The 21,335-nt window shown below is 38.2% G+C and overlaps 2 protein-coding genes and 1 non-coding gene across 4 annotated transcripts; 2 read left to right on the forward strand and 1 right to left on the reverse strand.

Annotated features, from left to right (window-relative positions):
• The first annotated feature begins 1,647 nt into the window (after positions 1–1,647).
• On the forward strand, positions 1,648–5,124 carry LOC113679431 (uncharacterized). The gene has a single exon (XM_027196388.2). The coding sequence runs from the start codon at positions 2,614–2,616 to the stop codon at positions 4,153–4,155; it is 1,542 nt and encodes a 513-aa protein (XP_027052189.2). The 5' UTR covers positions 1,648–2,613; the 3' UTR covers positions 4,156–5,124.
• Positions 5,125–6,816: 1,692 nt separating this feature from the next.
• LOC113679433 (STE20-related kinase adapter protein alpha) lies at positions 6,817–20,880 on the reverse strand. Of its 2 annotated transcripts, XM_027196390.2 has the most exons (14): positions 20,745–20,880; positions 19,454–19,612; positions 15,862–15,930; positions 15,112–15,220; positions 14,070–14,191; positions 13,146–13,254; positions 12,477–12,600; positions 11,992–12,163; positions 11,029–11,133; positions 9,901–10,092; positions 8,837–8,874; positions 8,138–8,180; positions 7,698–7,782; positions 6,817–7,331 (listed from the first exon to the last, which is right to left on the reverse strand). In XM_027196390.2, exons 2-14 carry the CDS (start codon positions 19,496–19,498, stop codon positions 7,261–7,263), a joined length of 1,284 nt encoding a protein of 427 aa, XP_027052191.2. In that variant the 5' UTR covers positions 19,499–19,612; positions 20,745–20,880; the 3' UTR covers positions 6,817–7,260. The 2 variants fall into 2 exon arrangements, with proteins under 2 accessions (XP_027052191.2, XP_027052192.2); XM_027196391.2 differs by lacking the exons at positions 19,454–19,612; positions 20,745–20,880 and adding an exon at positions 16,082–16,532.
• On the forward strand, positions 16,485–16,556 carry Trnad-guc (transfer RNA aspartic acid (anticodon GUC)). The gene has a single exon. It is a non-coding gene; the product is annotated as a tRNA-Asp (tRNA).
• Positions 20,881–21,335: the final 455 nt, after the last annotated feature.

Consider the following 21,335-nt stretch of genomic DNA (forward strand, 5'->3'; position numbering starts at 1 on the left):
CGTTGACAATCAGAACAAAGGCGATGCATAATTAAAAAAAAAAAATCTCAGGGAATTATAAAGGTCCCTAACCTTGATTGAAGGCGTTTTCTTAGTCGTCAAATGTCTGGGTAACAATTAGTTAATGATATAATTGTAAAAAAGCATTAAATCTACGTATCGAATGAAATCTATGCATCAATACTATATCTCATTTCTCAAATTTTGTTATCTCAGTAAATGAAGAGAATTAATATCAGTTTTAACAAAGAAGATTTATTAGCAAGCGATAACGAAAGAAAGTCGAGAACGCACTCTGGACTTCAGAGCTTAGATTCCTTTCAATAAATTTTTCTATTCTCTTTTTGCGTCTAAAGTGACTTTTTTTCCCAGTAAAAGAGGTTAAAATGCATTCAAAGTTGACAATCAGTAAAGATTACGCATCCATATTGTTATTGTGCAGAGTAAAATATATTGCCGTATTAAAATCATCAAGCACGTTCATATTAACGAATATTTACATCACTCACGCACTCCACCATTGGTATTCATCGCCTTCGATTTTTATCGGATTATTGAATTTCGTGCGCGAGATTCTCATAATTTCTCGACTAAAGGTTTCCACAACTAGATAATTTCTTCTCGATTTTAATCCGCTGTATAGTGACCGCAATCTCAAATTGATATTCGTTCTGTATTTTTAATGACATTAAAAATTTGCAACAGCACTCAGCTACTCAATTTCCTCTTTACACAGACCAATGATTTACGGTTGGTTATTTTGTGATAGTTCATTATTGACCTAATGGGTGATTAGGAATAAAGTCTATTGTGGACAGAACCCTTGGACCAATTCATTTTCCCTTTGTCTACCTTTGTTTCATTTCGTGTTTGTGTTTCCCGACAGCGCCACAACTGATGCCAAACAATAACCTTTGGCGGCTTAATTTCTACTTTTTGCTTCATTAGAATTAGCGATATCTACCGCTAAAACTTTAGTTCTGTTGCAAGTAACTCAAGCGAGGTTTTGTTAATTGGAAGCATGAAAGCAAGAAATGCCTCATCAATGAAAATTAAATTCTTCAATGTCAAAGTACGCACTGGGAAACAGCGGAACTATTACTTCGTTCTCGAAGATTCAGAATAAATAATACCTCTACCATTGATTGATTTATAATTTTTTAAAATTTTTACGAAGATGGTTTGCGTGCGAAAGACAAATTACAACTCCAACAGGCAATGTTTGAGACGAAAAAAAAACTAAATGTGTACAAAATTAAATTTAGAACAAGGAAAATGTCATTTTGAGGAGACTTATTTAAGAATGAGTGAAAGCTGTCAACGAAACTCGGTAATGTTTTTCAGATTTTTCGATAAAGACTTCACTTTTACGGCTCGTCATTATTAGCGAGAATTTCATTTTGCAAAACTACTGAAACTTTATGAAAACAGAATCAATTTTACGTAGTGACTGTGTATAATTTCCGCGGAGTTGCAATTTCTCGCGAACGACTTATTGGTGTTGTCTAATTTAAGTTCGTTCGTCTTTCTTCTAAATATTATGGCTTCGGGGCTATTTAGAATAAATTTGTTTATTATTGTAATACGTTTTTGAACGAATATTGCTGGGCGCTTTAAACTGTCAACGCAGCAGTCCCTTATAATTTAGTGTTGACAGCTCTCACTTGAGGTAAAAACCATCTTTCCTCGCATGCGGTCCTTGAGGTATTGAAAGCCCTTGAAACCATTCTTTTGCTTTTTCATTCCCGTCGTCGAATAATTATCCGATTTAAAAGAGCGGTATGAATTTCGATTTCTCCGCCTTCAGAAGAGACAGAAGGAGGACAATTCGCCTGAAGCGAATTAAAATGCAAAGTGACTCATTTCTCGTGGCAGCTGCAACCAATGTCTGTCGGTTTACATAGCAAACAAGAAATTTGACCATTTCCTTTATCGCTACAGGCAATCTTTATGAGATCTATTTAAGATATATTGGGAAATTATTTTAAGAAACTCACCACCGCAAAGTTGTTTTAGAGAGCGAAAAGAAAGAGCGTAAAATTTCAGACTCTTTAGTACTTCATCTCTAAGCACGTGATTTTTTTGTGCTCGTCAACTGAGCGTAGCGAAGCACGAAGTAATCTGCATTCGAGCAGTGTCATCATTGACAGCTGAGCGACACTAAAATCTCCCGCAGAATTCATTGATATTGGACTATACGAAGAATCCACGGGTAGCACCAAGATGACCCAACCAAAATAGACTATTGGAAAATTTGTTTGGCGTTCAACACGTAAGACCGCGTCAAGGAAATTCAATCAGTATTGGACCTTCACGTCAAGTGCTAAAGCTTTGTCTACGACTTTTTGTGATTCATATACCTCGTCAAGGTTTGATATTTTTCAATGCAGCGACTTCCATACTTGGTTTGTCCACCCGCTGTAAAAGGCCTGTGGTTTCCCAGTATGTTCTGGCTCTATATGGAAAGGGAAAGTCAGTTGGAATGCTGTTTTGTTCAGGGAGTCTGTATTAGCATAGCGAGTCCGTGACCAATTCAAAACAGAAAATCGTCGATGAAAAGTGTAAGCAAATGTATTTCGCAGTTCTCCTGTTTGCTAACTCTCTTCAATATTCATGGCTTTATCGAGGAGAAATCTAATATCGAGATTTTTGATGGCAAGAACGAGGACGAAATGTTTATTTTTACTGCTAACTTCTATCATTTTATACGTTGTCGGCAGTTTTATCTGCTTGCATATCCACGATTATCATAATAAACTCAAGATCAGTTCTGGCAAGGATGATTCCCTCGTAACAACCGATCTTCTTCGACTAACACAAACAGGCTCTGTCACGCGTGTGAAGCAAGTTTTTGAGGTTCACGGCGACGAATGGAAAAAAAATGAGTTTGTAACAGCTGATGAGTCGCAAAATTCACCGGACATCGAAACAAAACACATTGAATTAACAAACATGGAAGGCAACCTGTCACCGCGGCTGCCAGGTTCACGACGAAAATTTTTGTTTGTTTTCCGTTATTATGAGCAGTTAGGCAGAGCGACGAATAACCTTTTGGATTTAGCCTCATTTGCGAAGAGCAAAAATCGTGTTTTGGTCGTTCCATACGTAAATAATTCTCGCATGTCCGGTTTATCATCGGGAGTAAGTCATAATTTTCACAAGCCTGAGAATCCTCCGCACATTACATACTCTTTGCTAAGCGAGTATTTCAATTTGGACGACTTAAACTCCAAATTAGAGTCTCGAGGATACAGCACTATGAGAAGCTTTCGTGACCTCGAATCCCACTGCGATAAGAGATTCAATATCGTGGTACACTTTCTATTCCACGATGAAAATTACCAAAGAGTAACCGCTCTATGGTACAGGATAACTGAAGAGAAGGTTGCAACCACTTATAAAGAGGCTAGAGAACGTAATGGCTGGGTGGATTGTCCTTTTATAAAGCACTCACGCCTTAGCAAACAGATACAGTTCAAAGTAAGACGTTATATTTGCGTTGATCCGGAAGTCATAAGGACCGCTAGTGATTTAGAGGATAATGTTCTTCAAGGAGCTAAATGCGTTGGCATTGTTCAGTGGAGGGGGAATGGTCCAGAAAGAGTTCACTTCCCTTTGGACCCATCCATAACGCAGCCTCTTCGTCCGGTCGACCTAGAATTTAACTCCGACCTCGTCGAGCTGGCGAAAAAATTCGTGAGAGAGAATTTGAATGAAGGATTCATAGGCGTGCATGTTCGTTCCGAGAGACATATAGCTCGCAAAGGCGCGAACGTTACAAAACGGTGCATGGAAAAACTTGCAAACCGCGTGCAGACCTTGCGGGACGCTTTAAGCATTAACAAGGTCTACTTAGCATCAGATTTAACAGATTATGGCTCAGACACGTTGATGAATTTCGCAGGCACGAAGTATCGCAGATCTCTATCGGCGTACCTGCGCGAAGTTTTAAGCAAGCCCGTAATGTTTAACCCGAATGGAGTTCTGTACGACAGTGGCGCCACTGCAATTGTGGAAATGAATATCCTTGCCATGGCTACGAGGCTTTTCACTTTGGGAGGCGGAAATTTTCAAGAATGGATGGTAGGTTTATTTCTAAGGAAGCATGATCACCAACAGACAAGAATACATCGAATGTGTGAACTTAAAGGATAGTTCAAAACGAGAAATATTTTCCGCACACAGCGGGGAAAATTGTTACCTCGTCTCTCCTGGAGTTCATTGCAACGTAACAATTTAAAATTACGGATTATCAGTAATTGGATTTTAAAATATTTTCGGAAAGCCTAACGAGAGAATTGAATATTTATTTGTCTAAAATGTAACAACATTTCGACCTTAACCTTCCTTTTAAACAGGGAAAAATATTAACAAGAAAACATCGGCAAAAGAAAGCGAGTTGGGATGAAGAAAATGAGTTTAAATTATTTTCGAAAGAAATTACTAAATTATGTTATGTAAATAGCTCACATTCGTTCGTGACGTCTTTCTAAGCTTTTCTTTTAGTTGGTTCTTTATATTTATAATTTGATACACGCAAAATGTTATGTCATAGGACACTTTTTTCCTGATCGAATGACTCGGCAAAAGCTTGATAAATGTTGCTTCTGCGGTTTCATAGAAGCGGAAATCAAAGGTGTAGAATATTAGTTTTTTTTTCTTCTGTAATCTAGACCCACATCCATGCTATAGTTACAACAAATATCAACAGCGTTTCATCTCATTTTTTTCCTTTCGAAACCTTGGCGTAATGTCATAAATTATGGGATGCGAGTTATGATAGCGAGTCAAAACCTCTCAGTAGTGAATGATAACCGTCAAGAAAACCATACTTAATGGCAGAGGAAAATAATAATGCTTGCTTCAGCCCTAACTCTGGTGAAAATTTGGTATCTAACATCAATTAGCCTATGTAGATACTAAAAATTCTTCCATGTCCTCCATGTTCAAATCAAGCGAACTTTTGTTACTGATTTAACACAGAAATTCCATGGTCGTTCATTAGAGTATAATTGCTGAAGCTTCTTATGACTATCAAAATTCTTTACATAACAGCCTTTAAAAGACTCTTGTTGAGAACGGTCTGCTGCTTCCTTAATGAATAAAGAAACGTTCTCTTAAGTACAAGGAATGAAGTCTGGTATTTTTAAAAATTCCTTTCATACCAGTCCTTTATCCAAGAGGGTGATCGACGGCTTCCTCGAGGACATGAGTTGGGTCAAAATTTGTAAGCAATCGATCATTTGGGAAATAACTTGGTAAACTGATTGTTTTCGTTCGTTCCTCGATTACTAGTTAGATTCCGAGCAGTGCATATCATTTATCAGCGAAAGTTATCGCACCTGTCTTCATTTTTAATAACTTTTTTGGCCAACTTCAATTGTAAACATCTAACCTCGTTCTCTGGCTGTCTCTCCATTCCGGCCAGGAAGAACCTGGAAACTAGGTAGATGGGAAGGATATAGAGGCTAAGAGACAGCCTGAAGACTCAAGTTAAAGCGCATTTTATTTTTCCGCGCTATAACTCAGACAACAGTAAGTTTATTGTACCTATGTTCATTATGCCAAGCACGTCTTTCATTCTCTCACAGACCACCGCCTTATTATGCATAAAATACATTAGCATAATGATATTAGAGCTCGAACTAGAATTAATTAAGCCAAAAATACTGCTCAGACCACCTTTATATCGCGCTTAATTTTTATTCGTAATTTATCGTTTAATCTGTTTTTTTTTTTTACGATAATCATCACAAATTTAGAACATAAAATATGTAGGAAAAATTATATCGTTCGAGTTCTGTATATTAGCGTAGAATTTACACGGACAAATGTTTGGGCTTGTCCAAGACAACCAACCTTGAATCAAACCATGCATTTGCTGAATTCCCATTTCTTTCCTTTTTGACGAAGTAAAGACATCGCCGCAAGAAAAAGGTTCCGATAAATAGGAGGAGACCTAAGGATTTTGTGAAGTCTTAAGCACGAAGTCTTAGGCTTAAATCTCACCCGAATGAAATCTGATATGGCAGTACTGCGTTACTTTTAATTATTCTAATATTGGTTTAAGTTATTCGCTGATATCAGCGTGGAATTGAAAGAGAGATAAAAACTGAAAGAACTTCTTTTAGGCTAATTAGCCGCTGCTGTTTATTACTAATTTTGTGTGGAGAGGAAGCATCCATTTTATTTATGTTAATTTCTGTTTTGGTTTCGATTGTTTGATTTTTTCTTAACTGCCTGAAAAGATTCTTCGTTCGACAAAAGCGGTGAAACGCTTTTACAGTCGCTTTTACGCTTTTACACACTCCTCCCTTCCCCAAACACTGTCTTATATTAACAAGCACAATATTTGAATGGGAGAAAGTTCAACAAGAAAATGTCGCTTATAATGAAGTTTGTTCAATGATTGATTGCACCGAAATATCATAAAAATAACAAAGGGCTAATGCGTGAGCTTCAGAAACATTTTCCATCATCAACTCGGATGACAGAACCAAATAATCTCATACTACCCCCCACCGATGCAGCACCACAGTTTCTCACTTAATTCATGAAAAATAAGTTAGCCAGCCCGTGTCTAACCATAGCCAATATTGATAAATCTTCATGTGTATTTCTCCGCGAGACTTGGAGCTATTCCGTATATGTTTGAAGCATGTTCGGCTCTAGCGTGACTAGTTCCTCGCATAAACCACCACACATTCATTACACTTTTATCCCTTTTCCTCTATTTTAGCAAACACCCAGGATAACAGGATAGATCCCAACACTTAAGGCATTTAAAAGAGAAAAAAACTTCATTTGTAAGACGTGTAGCTTCGAAACAGTGTTTTATTTCAAACTTGAAAATCTTTGTACTATGTAAGCACTTAAAGTTTCAGCCTGATACTGCAAGCAAAAGGAAAGGATTCATCCTTTCTGTTGATTCAATTCATCAAATTAAGGCTCAGTTTTGTCTGTAATCTCCAGAACGGTAAAACTTTCAAACACGCGACAACGGAAATATCTCCGCGCCTTATGAAAGTCATCCGCGCTTCATACCTAGGGAACCTCGTGCTTTGACTTCAGGCCCAGTATCTCCTCGTCCAGGAGTGAACGGTGTGGTACTCAGTCTCTTGTATCTCTTAGCGAATGAACCTCCACAACCCAATTTGAAAACACGACGCAAAAGGGACGTCGATCTTTACGAAATTTAGCAATTCTTTTCTACATCTCCAAAGCTGTCATCCCCCAGGTTACCTTCTAAACGGTGGCAGTTTAAAATGTCCACTCATCAATTGTGATGGCTCCTAAATCTTCACTTGCACCCGCAGTGGCATTTTCTTGGTCTGCAAGGAAAATCAAAGTCGAATTACGCTTTTCGACATCAATGGCTACTTCATCAATGACCGCCTAACTCCGCCTATTTCCTTGGTTATTCTAAGCACCAAGTAATGCATGATCTTTCATATGTTATCCCATTAAACCCTGAGGGTAACTAGCATCTAATTTCCTCCTACAATATCATCTCTAAATCAAAAATGAACTGATCACTAACTAAAGAGGCTCTTGATTGGTAGATGAATTCTCCTCGTCAGTACCTGAGGAAGCGTATCGAAAAGAGTATGGAGAGTATGGATATTGATGTTAGAGTGTGAATGGTTAGTTAAAGGAACTATTTCAGTGCAAGAATGAGCACAGATGATCCGTCTTACCAATGCGTTTATCTCTCTCACAGTTTGCGAGCGATGGAACGGAAGACAGGAGATCAGGCAAAAGTTCCTTCGCTTTCCGCTTCACCTGCAAACAAAGAAAATTGAAATGCCTAAGAAACCTTTCTTTATTTTAGCATTAGTCTGGTTAATTTACAGAGACCTTTTCTCCTCTATAGGCAGAACGTGCCACGCGCACGATTTAAGTCTCGGTTGATCAGGTGTCCATCTCCATCCAAGACATGGCTTTAGAACAAGGCGAATTTAGTATCTACGATCTACGTGCCAAGAAACGACTTTGAACCCAGCCCAATAGCATTGTCTTTAAGCCTTAGCTCGCGACAACGCGAGATGATCTTCCTTCAAAGGTCACCAACAAAAAATGTTGCAATAATTCTGAGCTGTTGCAGTTCTTCATAACCATTCACTATGAATTTGTTTACCTGCTTGAAGAACACATGGGATGCCAAGCTGGGAGCCGTTGGTCTGTCAATAAGAGGAAAGTTGTAGTTGTTTCTGCGTGCAAAATCAACTTGTAGTATCGGTAATCCGAGAATTTCTTCGTAGAAACAGTTTTCAATCGAATAAGGAAAATGATTCGAGATGAAATTGTTTTGCATCAATCACGCGCTGTGATTAATGTGTTTTCGGTCATTTTTCACTAACAGAACCGCGGTCTTTTTTACTAACAGAAGTCACGCTCTGTGATTGGTCGACAAACAACGAACCGCGCTTTCAACCAAGTAGTACAGCTGCAACCAATAATGACTAGGGCACTCACATTTTCCCGCGCTTTAGGCCGGTTAAGTGCACATACTTACATCGATACAACTAAGGGCTCTAATTATTTCCTCGACTTTGTTTTATGATTGGCCATGTTTCGTGCCCATATATCTCAAAAAATATTTAAAAAGCCGGCGAAATATTCGTCAAAATATCTCAGTTTGATATCAGAGGAAAACAAAATTAATACCAGTTTCGCTAAGGAAATAGGAATCGAATATGAAAGCGATCTTTGCAGTAATGAGATAGGAATCGATTGCTCTTCCTTTTTTTTATCTTTCTTGCGTCCTACCAATGGAAGCAAGGTTTCCTTTTCTTTCAAACCAGAGGTATCAAAAACTTAAAAGGTGCCATTTTACCTTAACGAAGGATCTCTTTGCAAACAAGAGTCAACAACCTGGGAAAAGAAGGCAGAGCGACAAACTTGACTCAAAAAATTGTAAAGGGCGTACGTTTCTAAAGAAGCTGTGGTGCTGCGTCAATGGGGGAGTATAAAAGGGTTATTTAGGATTATCAACTACGTTGATAACGTAAATTGGCCACCGTGAAGAGTCCTTCGTCAGACGTAGCATGCTTCATGAACGCACATTCATGCTTTAGTTCAAAACATACGCCTGCACTGTAGGCTTTGTTCAGGTCACGATCATGGAATGAATTTCAATCATTTTTCACTGACAGAACCACGCCTTGAAATTCAAATTCACAACCCATAAGCTTTTGAATTTAAAATTCATAGTGTCAAAAGCCCGTTGACAGGGAGGAGTAACTTTCTTTTTTTTTCATAGGAAGAGTCGTCATAAAAAGTTTACTGCACTGCAATCTGTTTGTGTGTCTACCTCCCTAATGTTATGTTGTGTGTGCCGATGCAAGATAGAAATATCACACATTTCAACATACATACAGAACGTGCTGGGAGCTTTCCATTTATCACGTCTGACTATGTATCAGTGTAAATAGAAATTAACATTCCATTTCTTTAGATTAAAGGCATGGGAGATGAGCTCTCTTGGGATTGAAAATCATTTTGCACCTTCGTATGTACTCCTTAGCGTCTAAAAGCACCGGTGCCATTCGTAGGCAGCACGCGCAAGAGTATGTAACGGACTGATCCCGCTCTGTCAATGCTCAGAGCCGACCTGTCCAATAGGCCATTTGACAGTTGTGCACCTAGTTGCCAAGCCTTTGATTTGGAGTGAGGCTGAAGGTGACCTTGTTGTGATAGAGACCAGTATCTAGTTAGCATGATAACAAAGTAATTTTCATTTGAAAAGCAGCAAGGTTTGTATCATAGCAAGGTCACCCTTAGCCTCACACCTGTTCAAAGGCTTGGCAATCAAGCACACAACTGTAAAATTGACTATTCATGGACTAAAACGTCCAGCTTGCAAGTTCTAACTGATGGCAGCGGTCTACTTTCACCCACCTGCTGAAAAGCAAGGGAGAACAGGCCCTGGAATGTGACTTGATTTGACTCTTTTCCTTCACCGGCGGAAGGGAGGTCGCTGCCGAAACCCGAGTCGGTAGCTGAAGTCAACTGTACCGAGGTGTCCACGTCATTCATTACCAGTGAGTCACAGAGCTTTGGAGTGCTACCTTTCAGTTTCTCCAACAATACCTGCGATAAAACACGGTCAAGCTTTGTTAAACTATTCATCTTCAAACAGGGGTTTGCAATAAAAGTCGGAAAACAGCAAAATTGCCATATATATCAAGCGAAATCGCCGCCTTTTTTCTCTGACACAAGTAATATTAGATTACAAATCGAACTTCCATAATGGCCGCTTACTTTATACTTTTCCCGCTTACTTTAAAACTTACTGAAAACCATGAATGAAGGGACTAAAACTGCGTGAAAATGCCCTCAGAAGTTTTGGACCTAACATGTCGAGTGCATTTGAGACCCGTTATAGCTGCCGTTGAGAGTTGATGCGTGAGCACTAACTTTTGAAGCAATTTCTGATAGTTTCTTCCAGTGGCCAGGGCGTGAAATGTATTTGTGCATTGTCGGAGTTACTCCAACCAACGAACGCTGGACCTCAAAAATATCTTACAACGAAAAACACTAATAGCACCCAAATTATAGATGAGAGAAGATGACCTAAAGAAAACAATACTGTTGTGTCATTCTAGGTTGATCAGTCTTATGTTTGACAACTTTTTCTTTCATATTTGTTGTAATTTTGGCATTCCAACTCCTTGCAAAATATCATTACAATCACTGACTTTTCTTTATGATTAGTAGTGCAACTAGGTTAGTTTACCCTTTCCTCGGGGTATTGTGTTGCTGTACTAGATGAGGAATACGTTCCCACATATTTTTGGCCAGACTGATACTTGAGTGGTTTTTGCGTCTGGCATAGCACAGGTATTTTTTCTAGAACCCTTTGTTTCAGGGTACACATGTTAAGATCGTATAAGGATGCGTATACAAGAATACTGACTGACCCGTCACAGGAGGAGAACATTAGAGGAATGACTGACTCAACCTTTATATAAACTTTTCACTTTGATTGTCTCGTGTGAGTGTAATCAGAATGTATATCAGTTGTACCTTGGTGGGTGGCATTCCAATGTATGGAACAGTTCCTCTGGCCAACTGTATAGCAGTTATGCCAACACTGTAAATATCAGACTTGTAATCATAACCTTGAAGATCCTGTGATGATAATGATGACACATCAAAACTTTCATTCAGTGCTAGCTCAAAGTAATGAACACTCATGAATGAAGGGGTAAGTTTCTAAAGAAACTGTGGTGCTGCGTCGGTGGGAGAGTATAGAAGGTAATTTAGTGTTAACAACTGGGTTGAAAACGTAAATTAGCCACCGTAAAGAGTAAAAAAGCTGACGTTTCGAGCGTTAGCCCTTCGTCAATCGCTCTGACGAAGGGCTAACGCTCGAAACGTCAGCTTTTTTACTCTTTACGGTGGCTAATTTACGTTTTCAACCCAGTTGTTAACACTAAATTACCTCCTAATGAACACTCAGTTAGGGTATTAAAACAGTAAGAAAATTTTAGTTTATCAAATAAAAAATTAGTAGCAAGCTTTAAATAGTAGTAAGAAGGGTTTAGTCTGTCCTTATGCAAAATGACCCACAGTGCTCAGCTTGTCAAAATTTCCCCAGTGTGGAGCAACTCATTGTGCTGTTACTTCACATGTGAGAGTTCTATCATAGGTTATCTTCAGCATTTCCTCACCTTTCCCTCACATGTTGCTACATTTCCCAGGGTGCAGACATGGAGGATCTTGTTAAAAATCAAAAGCTTTTCAAGGTTGTGACCACTTCCTTATTTCTCATGAGCCTTGTGTTTGATTCAACAGTGATACCTTACTGAGAAATTAGATGTTGGTCTAGGAGGGGAGGTCCCACCAAAGAACAAACATACTGACCCAGGCCAGAAATTGAACCTGGCCCTTTCCATTCAGGTCCTGGAAACTAATCATTCAGTCACAGGGTATTTGAAGCCTTTTCAATAAACAAAAATATAGTTCCATTTAGACTACATAGCGTACCTGTTGCAAAATTTCTGGTGCCATCCATGGTAAAACAGCAACTGCATGTGCTGGAAAATGATGAGCAATCCTAGAACTTTTGCTTTCCTGGAGGAGCATGATAGATTTCCTCAAACCTGACAAGCACACTGTTCCATCTGCACCAAGTAAAATGTGACTTCCTTTGATGGCCCTAACAGAGATAAAATGGACAGATTTGTCACACCGACCACACAGACAAATTTCATTTTAAATGGGTTTCACCCTTCTCAACAGACCAAAAGAAAAAGAAGAATATATTACAGCTTTGAGTGGCTGAGAACTCAATGAAAAAATGTGCAAGCTTCCTGAACCATGAGAGAACTCAAGGCACCAAGTGCCAATTGGTTTTTAGTTTGAATTTGATTACTTGAGCAAGTGGTAAAGAAGTTGCAACAAAGAAATTGCTGAATACTTCTGACACTCAGCTGATCTCAAAACTTTCTTCGTAAAAGAATTAAGTATACCTGTGGATGATACCCATCTTGTGAAGATACTCTAAACCTTGCAGGACCTCATAGAGAATTGCAGCAACAATAATTTCACCCATACCATCATGAAACCTTGTCTTCAAAATATCAGAACATGATCCTGGGAACAAAAGTGTGAACATGATCATTTACCTTTGCCAAGTATAGGAAATCATTTCATCAACACAGAACTTGCATAAATTTTGACCATAGAGGGCTGTTGAAGGACTGTCTATAAATTGCATGTGGCAGATGCAAAGGTTGGTGTAGGATTTAAGCAAGTGGGAGATTGATCAAGGTTGGGTTAGCTTTATGATTAGATCAAAACTACAAAAAGCAATTGGTCAAATTGATGTTTCAGATAATAATTATCATGAGAATATGAATACACGCCAATATGAATCAGGGCCCAGTCATATAGCATGCAAATAGTACTATCCAACAGATAAATCCCTATCCAGTGGACAAGTGATGCAAAATGTACTGTGCTGTCCACCAGATAGAGATTTATTCAGTTGATAAATTGTTATCCAACCTTCGAAAAACCAGGGCCTGGTTGTTTGTAATTTTGATGTCAGTGGTAACAAAAATGGCTCTGATGACTCATGGGTTAATGTTTAGGTTGATTGTAATCACAAGCACATACAAAGTAATTTACACCCTCACCTAACTGCATTAGAGGGAGGACATGCCACACCTCATGCCTGGTCACAAATGAACAGTAAAAGGGCAGAATATTTGGGTGACAGAGGGACCGCATCACTTGCACTTCATTCTGTGACAGATTTAATGTAAAAAGCACAACAACTGAAAACTTTAGCAGAGGTAACATAGAACAAATAAAAACATGTTACTAAAAGGGAGTATTTAGACTTTCTTAGGTATACATGGGATTCAGACCTCCATTGTTTTGCGAAAGTATCTGAAAGAACACCACTGGACAATAAAATGCTATTTCTACCACAAGGCTAGAAAATTAGCTACAACTGAGCACCCTATTTGAGACTGGTTGCAATATTTGTTGTTAATGTCTTTACTGAGAGAGAGAGGCTGTGAAAAAAGTCACTTCATTGGCAAAGAACTCTGCTTGCCCCATATGACCAGACAGGAGTTTTTTAGCAGCTCCAAGATAACATTACAAAACAAGAACAGCTACAAAAACAACTACAGCACCAAAAACAGTTTGTCCATTAAGTGTCCTAAAGAGCTCCTTTCTGAGAGTTTCCAGTAACTTTAAACTGGTCTGTGAAGCTTTTCTGATTTCATTCAAAATGGGGGTTTTAAATTACATAAGATTATACAATAAAACTATCAGCTAAAGAAAACAAAATGGACTGGTTGGGGTGCCAAAACCTACTTCTCTATTCTTTAAATTTTGATTTTAAAGTATGGCTTTGTGCCTCAGAGCCTCTAGTTTATCATTTCAACCCTAGCTGCATAACCTTTTGCTCTTATGGACTGATCAGGGAATTCCAGATCTACCACAGTGACTAACAAAAAAAAAGCTGCACAAACCAGAGAGACACTGGAGAGGGAGACTCTGCCTACAGTGAAGGCTGTGATGACAGTGATGAAATTCTGTATACAGACCTTTAAATCTTCCAACTGCGCAGGATTTTGAACATCAACATTAGTCTGCTTCACAACAACTAGTGATTTTGAAGGACAATGACTGGCCACATACACTTTGGAAAGTTCATCAAATCCCTTACCTAAATGCAAACATACAAACAGTAAATGATTATGAGCCATATATTAAAAAAAAAGTTATCAAGTACAAAATGCAATAAGTGCATGAAAACACCATACACCACCAGTATGCAGTGATCAAAGAAGCCTTTCCTTGGCTACTTTGAGGGAATGATAAATAGACAATAGTATGGCAGAGGAACCTTTTCAGTTGACCTAAGATATTTCTTTTTCATTGCACCATATCAAGATAGTTTTAAGGTATGCTATAAATTTGCTGAGCTGACACCTGAACTATGGAGGCTGACTTATCATCAGCCATTGTTAAAGGAAGGTAATTTTTTTTTTCAGCATAAACATGGCACAAACAAAAATTCTGAGTCCCTGTGAAGAATCTCTGGATACCCACGCTCCTGAGCTATAGAGACTATATGGCAATAATACACACAAATCTAACCCTTTAACCCCCAAGATCTGATTGTTAATTCTCCCTGCTAGCTGCTACACATTTCCTTGTAAATTATTTGCAAGAATTGGCGTTAGATCAAGATAACAACTTCTACCTGATACATTTGAGTACTCTCATTATCTGTTTGCTGGATAGTGGATGGATATTGTAGAGAGAAGTTACAAGTGAATCACTGCTGGGAGTTAAAGGGCTGATATGCATCCTGCATACTGCTAGGATTTACAACCTTGAGAGCCTCATGCAAGTGAATAGCTTGCAACAGATTGTAGGCCAGGAAAATAAAAAATAGACCAGGATCATTGTAGCCTCATTATTTTTTCCATGAAGTCTTAATCCACAATTATCTTTAAGTATCAATACACAAAGTTTTGAAAAATGTGGCCAAGCTTTGTCCATGAAGAGGAATACCATGAGTATGCATAGAATACCATTTACACTCAGTTCAAAACATGCACATTTCATAAATCACTTTACCAATGAAGTTAAGAAGCTTATATTCCAGAGGATTTGGAAGAAACACCATTCTTGATTGGCAAAGGTTCAAAACTTCCAATGACATTGTTCCCTGATCTGTAGATATTTGCTATAAGCAATGAAAAAAAAAATTTACCATGAGTATACCCTACGAGGCATTCATAGCTAAGCCTCTTTTCTTTGACAGATTTAGAAATTATTTAATCGGGAATGTCCTGGAATGACTTTTATTCATGAGCTGTCATGCATAAAAAAAGGAATGAGTGATCACAGCAATTGAGTGAGTTTGTTGATCAAAAATCATTCAAGCACTTTCCATGGTATGTTTTCATTTCATACCAACTGAGATTTTTTCTTTCTGACCAACACATTTTAAAGATTGGAAGCAAACAACTTTGAAAATATATCACTCAGAGACATTCATGATAGTCTTTCACAGTGTTAACCTCAGTATGTATAAAGTTAATTAAAATGTGACCTCCTCGAGTAAACTACAGTAAGTTTTTTAATGCATCAATCAATAACCGAAAAAAATCACAATCAGAAAATTAAATTCTAACTGACAGCAGGGCACCCATATCAATGTATGTTACAAATCCAATTAGGCACGGCAACAGACCACCTTGTTCAAAGTAGGATTAAGTTAGTCGTAGACCCCAGTTATAATTTTTGGAGATTTACTCTTAGACTACTACAAATTACAATAAATTTTTACATCATTGTCTTGTAAAGTTTTTAGCCCTTACAAACCTGATTTGGTGCTTGATTCACAATTTCTGCTGGTGAAACGGCTACATGTGCCGTGTCAACGCAAATACACTGGAAAACAACAGAAAATCGACGTGGTTAACATGCAGTGCAGGTGAATCGGCGAAGAGTATGACTAAAGAACGGTTGATGAAAACTACCGGCGATCTGATTAGAAAACACCAGACATCATTTAGTCAGACAGCGCGAGTTTCGTACATACCAGGTGTGTCATGAATCCATGAATGTGAGCAGTGAAAACACCAGTGCCGTTTTTAACTTTCTTGAAATCAAGAACGGGATTAAAACGAGCGATTACGCGCGTCCATGTTTGTTTTGACCGGAAAACGACTTGAATTTACCTTTGCGTGTCGGTTCAAAGGAAATAGGGAGTGTTGAAAAAGCAAAGAGCATGAAATATACAACGAAAAGAAAATTGATAAAATCAAGGAACTGTACAGCATAAACTGGTTTTACTGTCCACAAACTCTTTCAGATGACCTTCCAGATGGCAAAGATTTGAAACTTGCACCCCGGATACGAATACGCAAATTATTGGTCAGCAGAACGACTATTTGTAATTATATAGTTTAATTATATATAAATTTACAACGTATGTAGCGTAGTCCTCGGTAGTATAGTGGTGAGTATCCCCGCCTGTCACGCGGGAGACCGGGGTTCGATTCCCCGCCGGGGAGTATGGACTACATTTTTTTTTCTTTTTACTGTTTCTGCAAAGACTCTATGTACTCTACCAAGACAGTGACGTGTACTGTTGTGTCTGACTAATCACGCTGAAACATAAATAAATGCGACCATCAGAAGTAAAAATAGGACAGGAAAATATGAAATGGGGTGGATATAAATCCGCACAGGAAGTTCATATTCTGGAAAAATGATTCAATTTTGTATGTAAATTTTGTCGTCAACTGAAACCATTAGAAGTTTAATTTCCAAGTAAGTGGATTTCTTTTGGCATTTATTCACTTTATTTTCACCAAAGACAACTTTCCCGTAAAGAGATAGCTCGAATTGTTTCCGGAGCCTGCGTGTTTTAGGTCAGCGGAGACCAAACTCGCCAAAAGGAAAAAACTGGCGCTTTGAGGAGAATGGTTGTGAACCCAAGGCAAGGCCAAATCGCGGATAGACCGTGCAAAGGAGTGCAGAAGTGAAAGCTAATTTAGTTCCATCGACTTGAGAAGATACAAGGTGAAGTGCTAAGATGTAGTTGGGAGCGTTTGGCTTCGATTTTCGAAGAAAGCGTCTATAATTGCAAAATCAACGCCATCGACAATACCTGACTGCCGTCAAATTGCCGTAAAAACACAATATTTATTGCAGATCCTTTTCTTTGACCTAAGAGAGGCTTGCGTGCCACATAGAACACCTTTTACACCTCGCAACTGCGATAGTAACGCTCCGCAAAGTTGTCTTGGAGGAGAAGGTTGTCTTAGCTATCCGAAACCAAATGCCTTATGTTCTTTTGATACGATCATTCGTAATTTCATTTAATGTGACATAAGACGGTAATTTTTATCTTGTGAAGAAAAAAAAAAGTTATCATTTTGAGTTGTTTCCCCTAATCTTTTAATCATATATTATAATTAACAGTTTGCAAAAATATTCAGTCTGAGTGGAATAAAAAAATTAAAATGATCATAATAACCGTCACGTAGGCAACACCAGCACGGGAAATGCTTCACAAGGTGATATGATGAGTGATTTAGGATGATTTCATTCATCGACAGATTTCCTCGAACTTGGCGAAATAGTAGTTTAAATTTGATGAAGGCTGAATATTTACATGAGACTTCTAAACAAAAACTTTATCGAGGTTAAACCAGATCAAACAAATCAAAAATCAAAATAAATATTTCATTTGCTGATGTGACAAAGTTTCCTTTCGTCTTTTCCTGTTTCACTTTCGAATTGGAAACAAAAACAACAACTACAAGAACACAAAACAGTACAAAACAGATTAAACAAAAACCGAAGTAGAACAGAAAAAATAGTAACAAACACACACACAGGCAAAAAAAATAACAAAAACAAACCAACAAACAACTCCAAATCATAGACCAAAGCCACACAAGGATCGATGGTTTACTCAATAAGCGCGCCACGTAATGGAACAAGCGGGTGCTTTCGGGAAGCCTCCTCGAAAAGTACTTCTGGGATTATTATACTCAAAGTTGAAACGAAACTGCAACTGATACAGAAAAAAAATTTCAAGCCGTCCATCGATTTCCTTAAATCCTTAAAAAAATACATCAAAATTCAGTGTCCATAAGGTAGTTGCTGCATTGTTTATCATAATTTTATTTAACTGCTCTCAACGAGAAATTTATTCTCTTCTTGAAGTACAAACTCAGATTTTCCTGTATTTACTCGTCTTAAATTCTAGTTCGGTAATCTTTCTGTCCAATAACATCCAATCCAACCTCGAAGATCATTTTCTGCATGACTAGAAATCTCGTCGAAATTAGTTTCGTTGTTTAGATTAAACCAGGCTTATTCGTTTATGATTACTGTATCTCATCACAAAAGAAATACTCTAAAGAAAGGTTGCTTTGTTTATTTCGCAGTGTAAACAGGTAGGTCTTACTACTAAAATTCATTGGTGATGTATTTCAGTGTATAAAAAAGGGAACGATAGCCTCAATCCTTGAATTTACAATTCGAACAACAAAACAAACAAACTTTTTATGCCAACTACCTACCCGGAACTATCTACAGAACAGCATTACCGTTAGGAAAATGAATAAGATGCTTATGCAGGTCAGTTAAGCAAATACATCGATGACGAAATCCGTTTAAGGCTGCATGTTACACAACCGACCGAAGACTGAGCGACGTGCTCGTTACTCTTTGCAAAGAGACGCAATACTTGCACGCTTTTGAAGTCGATCGAGCGAATGGAATCCTCTCCGTACAAAGTTGCATCTACGAATCATTTGATGATCGAAACGCATTGAAAGCATGAAAGCGTACCGCTCTTTAAATTCCTGAATCACGATATGAACGTTTCACGAACTGATTTCGAAAACCAAAATTTAAGCTCAACAGATTATCACTGTGGTGTGACGTGCTGTAGTTAGCATCTACAACTCGTCGAATGGTTAAGTGAATGACGTTCCCCGCAAATGTTGGTTAGTATGTTTTTAAAGTTGATTTCCATGATATGATACTCCTTTGAAAGCCAGTTATAAGACTTAATTGTTTGAAATGGACTATGAACTCTAACAACAGTCTTACAACCTTTAAGTTCTCTGAGATATTAATAAATTAATTATGTTACGCCGCTCTAATGCGCGAAGGTCTTAGGCGCCGTCATGTGTGGCTTGTTCACGCACTTTTGGGTTTAAATTGAAGGCCAACTAGTGAAAATCAAATAGATTGATCTTAAATTCGAAGGTCTGAAGTATATCAACTTAGACACTTGCCAAGCAAGAGTAAAGAAAAAGACCCTATCAGCTACATGACGTAATACTGAGAAGTAATCCACCATCGATCTTCCTTGAATCGATTAAGTTTTAAAATAATAATCGTAAACACTTCACACGAACTTAATTCAATATTTCAAAATATGACTCACCTCAGCCTCACGCTCCACCGAAGGTTCAGATGCCACACGATCCATCGACGGAATTTAAATACCTGAATTTTGTTGCAACAGTACAAAGCAAGAGCACGCGTTCCATGCACTGAGGCCCACAGGGCATTTGTAAACTGATCTCTCCTTCCCTTGGGTGTGCTGAGTAAGACAGAAAACCAGGATAATTATGAAATTGAAAACGGTGACTTAGATCTGATCCTTTCACGATTCTGTGATCAATCAATTAAAGATAGAAAAAAAAAAACTAACAACAAAAATTGAAAGCACTATTATGAAAAAGTAAGGGCTGTGAAAAAAAAAAACAACAACAAAACAACACACAAAAAAAAAAACAAATCAAAAAGAAAATAACATCAACAACCATATCAATGTCGCATGCATTTTTTTTTTTTAGAAAGTAAAACTCGATGTGTTGAGTTCGAATGGACAGGTCATAAGCACTAAAATGGATTTCTAAATATTTATACGAGAGACAAGGGTGGATTGTCGCCCGTGTTGATTGCTCATTTAACTCAGCTCTTTTAATTCATACTGCATGTGCTGTCTCGGGAATTACGAATTTAGACAAGATTTGTCATAGGATAACAAAATTTCCTCGAGCTAGTGTGAGTCAGTTAGCCACAGGAATCCGCACTTTCTCTGACTGAAACAAGAAAGAGTGCTTCCTCTGTTTGTCGGTAGGAAAAATACGCAGAAATAAATACGCACATCTGTAACCATGCATCCACGTACGATAAGGCTCCGCATGGAAACTTTCCAAAGAAACAAATGCAATTTTAATAGGTGCAGACAGTGCCCCTGTGTGTAGCTTAATATTAGCGATTGTAAATTGTTGCTTTAAAGCTGAGCTAAAATGAAACTAATTGAAGTTCTGACCTAACCACAGCTCAATCTTTTAAGGCGCTGGAAAATCTTTACTATTGGTAAACTAACGGCCATTTACAGACTTAGCCGCTAAGCGAGAAGAAAAAAAAACAATTATTGAATGCGTGCAGAGCCCGATCACTCCGGGGTCGGAGAACTAAACTTTTCAATAAGGAAATAATTTAGCTAATTTATCAATCAATTCAATAATTAATGTCATCAGAAACTTCTAAGGAGGTGAGTCACGAAACTTTTTAGTTGCGCACTCCTACAAAGCCACCTTCCACTTGAAGAACATTATGTAACACGAGTGTCTAATTTGGCAGAACTTGACAAACAACGATAGAATGGACAACAAACGGGCGCACTTGGGAAATTCGGCTTAAATTTCTTAGGATGTACATACCGTTTCGTGGCCCCCTTTACTTACAAATAACACTTCTAAGATCGTGCTTGAGCGCCAAGAATGTGAACTGAGAGTTCCCTAAGCTCTTTCTAAGTGTGCGGGAAGGAATTTAATTTATTTCGTCTTACGTGACCTTGGCATTAGCAGTGACACAAGTCAACATCAAACGCTATTTATGGGAGGGCTTGTTGAGAGTGGCCTTCAGATTTTGTGTTTGAAAGTGACCTTGCCTTTTCGGTTAGGATAACTGTTAAATAATTCCAAGAATTTCGCTTTGTTTGAGCTGTTTCTTATTTAACGGTCTACATGACTGCACCCGTTCCTGTTCGCCAGAAACCTGAGATAACGATAGATTCATAGACGCCGACCTCGCCAACGAGACGTACCCAATCGAGAGATTCCCTCTTTTTTTTTTAAACCCGGAAATGAACATTGATCAGCCTGTCACTCGTGTTATTAGTTTCAACATGACACAGCTGTCATCCACATGTAAATCAAACTGGCTTATTTTGCCAAAAAATCAACGGGAAACGTGATGCTACGCTGTGTCTCTGTGGCGAATAATTGATAGTTTCTAATTTTAGCACAGGT

Source organism: Pocillopora damicornis, chromosome 9 (assembly GCF_964200805.1).
Source record: "Pocillopora damicornis chromosome 9, jaPocDami1.2, whole genome shotgun sequence".
NCBI classification, from domain to species: domain Eukaryota; kingdom Metazoa; phylum Cnidaria; class Anthozoa; order Scleractinia; family Pocilloporidae; genus Pocillopora; species Pocillopora damicornis.

Excerpts from the sequence above, each read along its gene's own strand:
- LOC113679433 (XM_027196390.2), bottom strand. The coding sequence starts at position 19,498 with ATGGATCGTGTGGCATCTGAACCTTCGGTGGAGCGTGAGGCTGAG. Across the intron at positions 12,601-13,145 it reads CCTCCCTCTAATGCAGTTAG|GATCATGTTCTGATATTTTG; the intron begins GTGAGGGTGTAA and ends TTTTGTTCCCAG. Across the intron at positions 11,134-11,991 it reads CACCAGAAATTTTGCAACAG|GATCTTCAAGGTTATGATTA; the intron begins GTACGCTATGTA and ends TTATCATCACAG.
- LOC113679431 (XM_027196388.2), top strand. The coding sequence starts at position 2,614 with ATGGCTTTATCGAGGAGAAATCTAATATCGAGATTTTTGATGGCAAGA.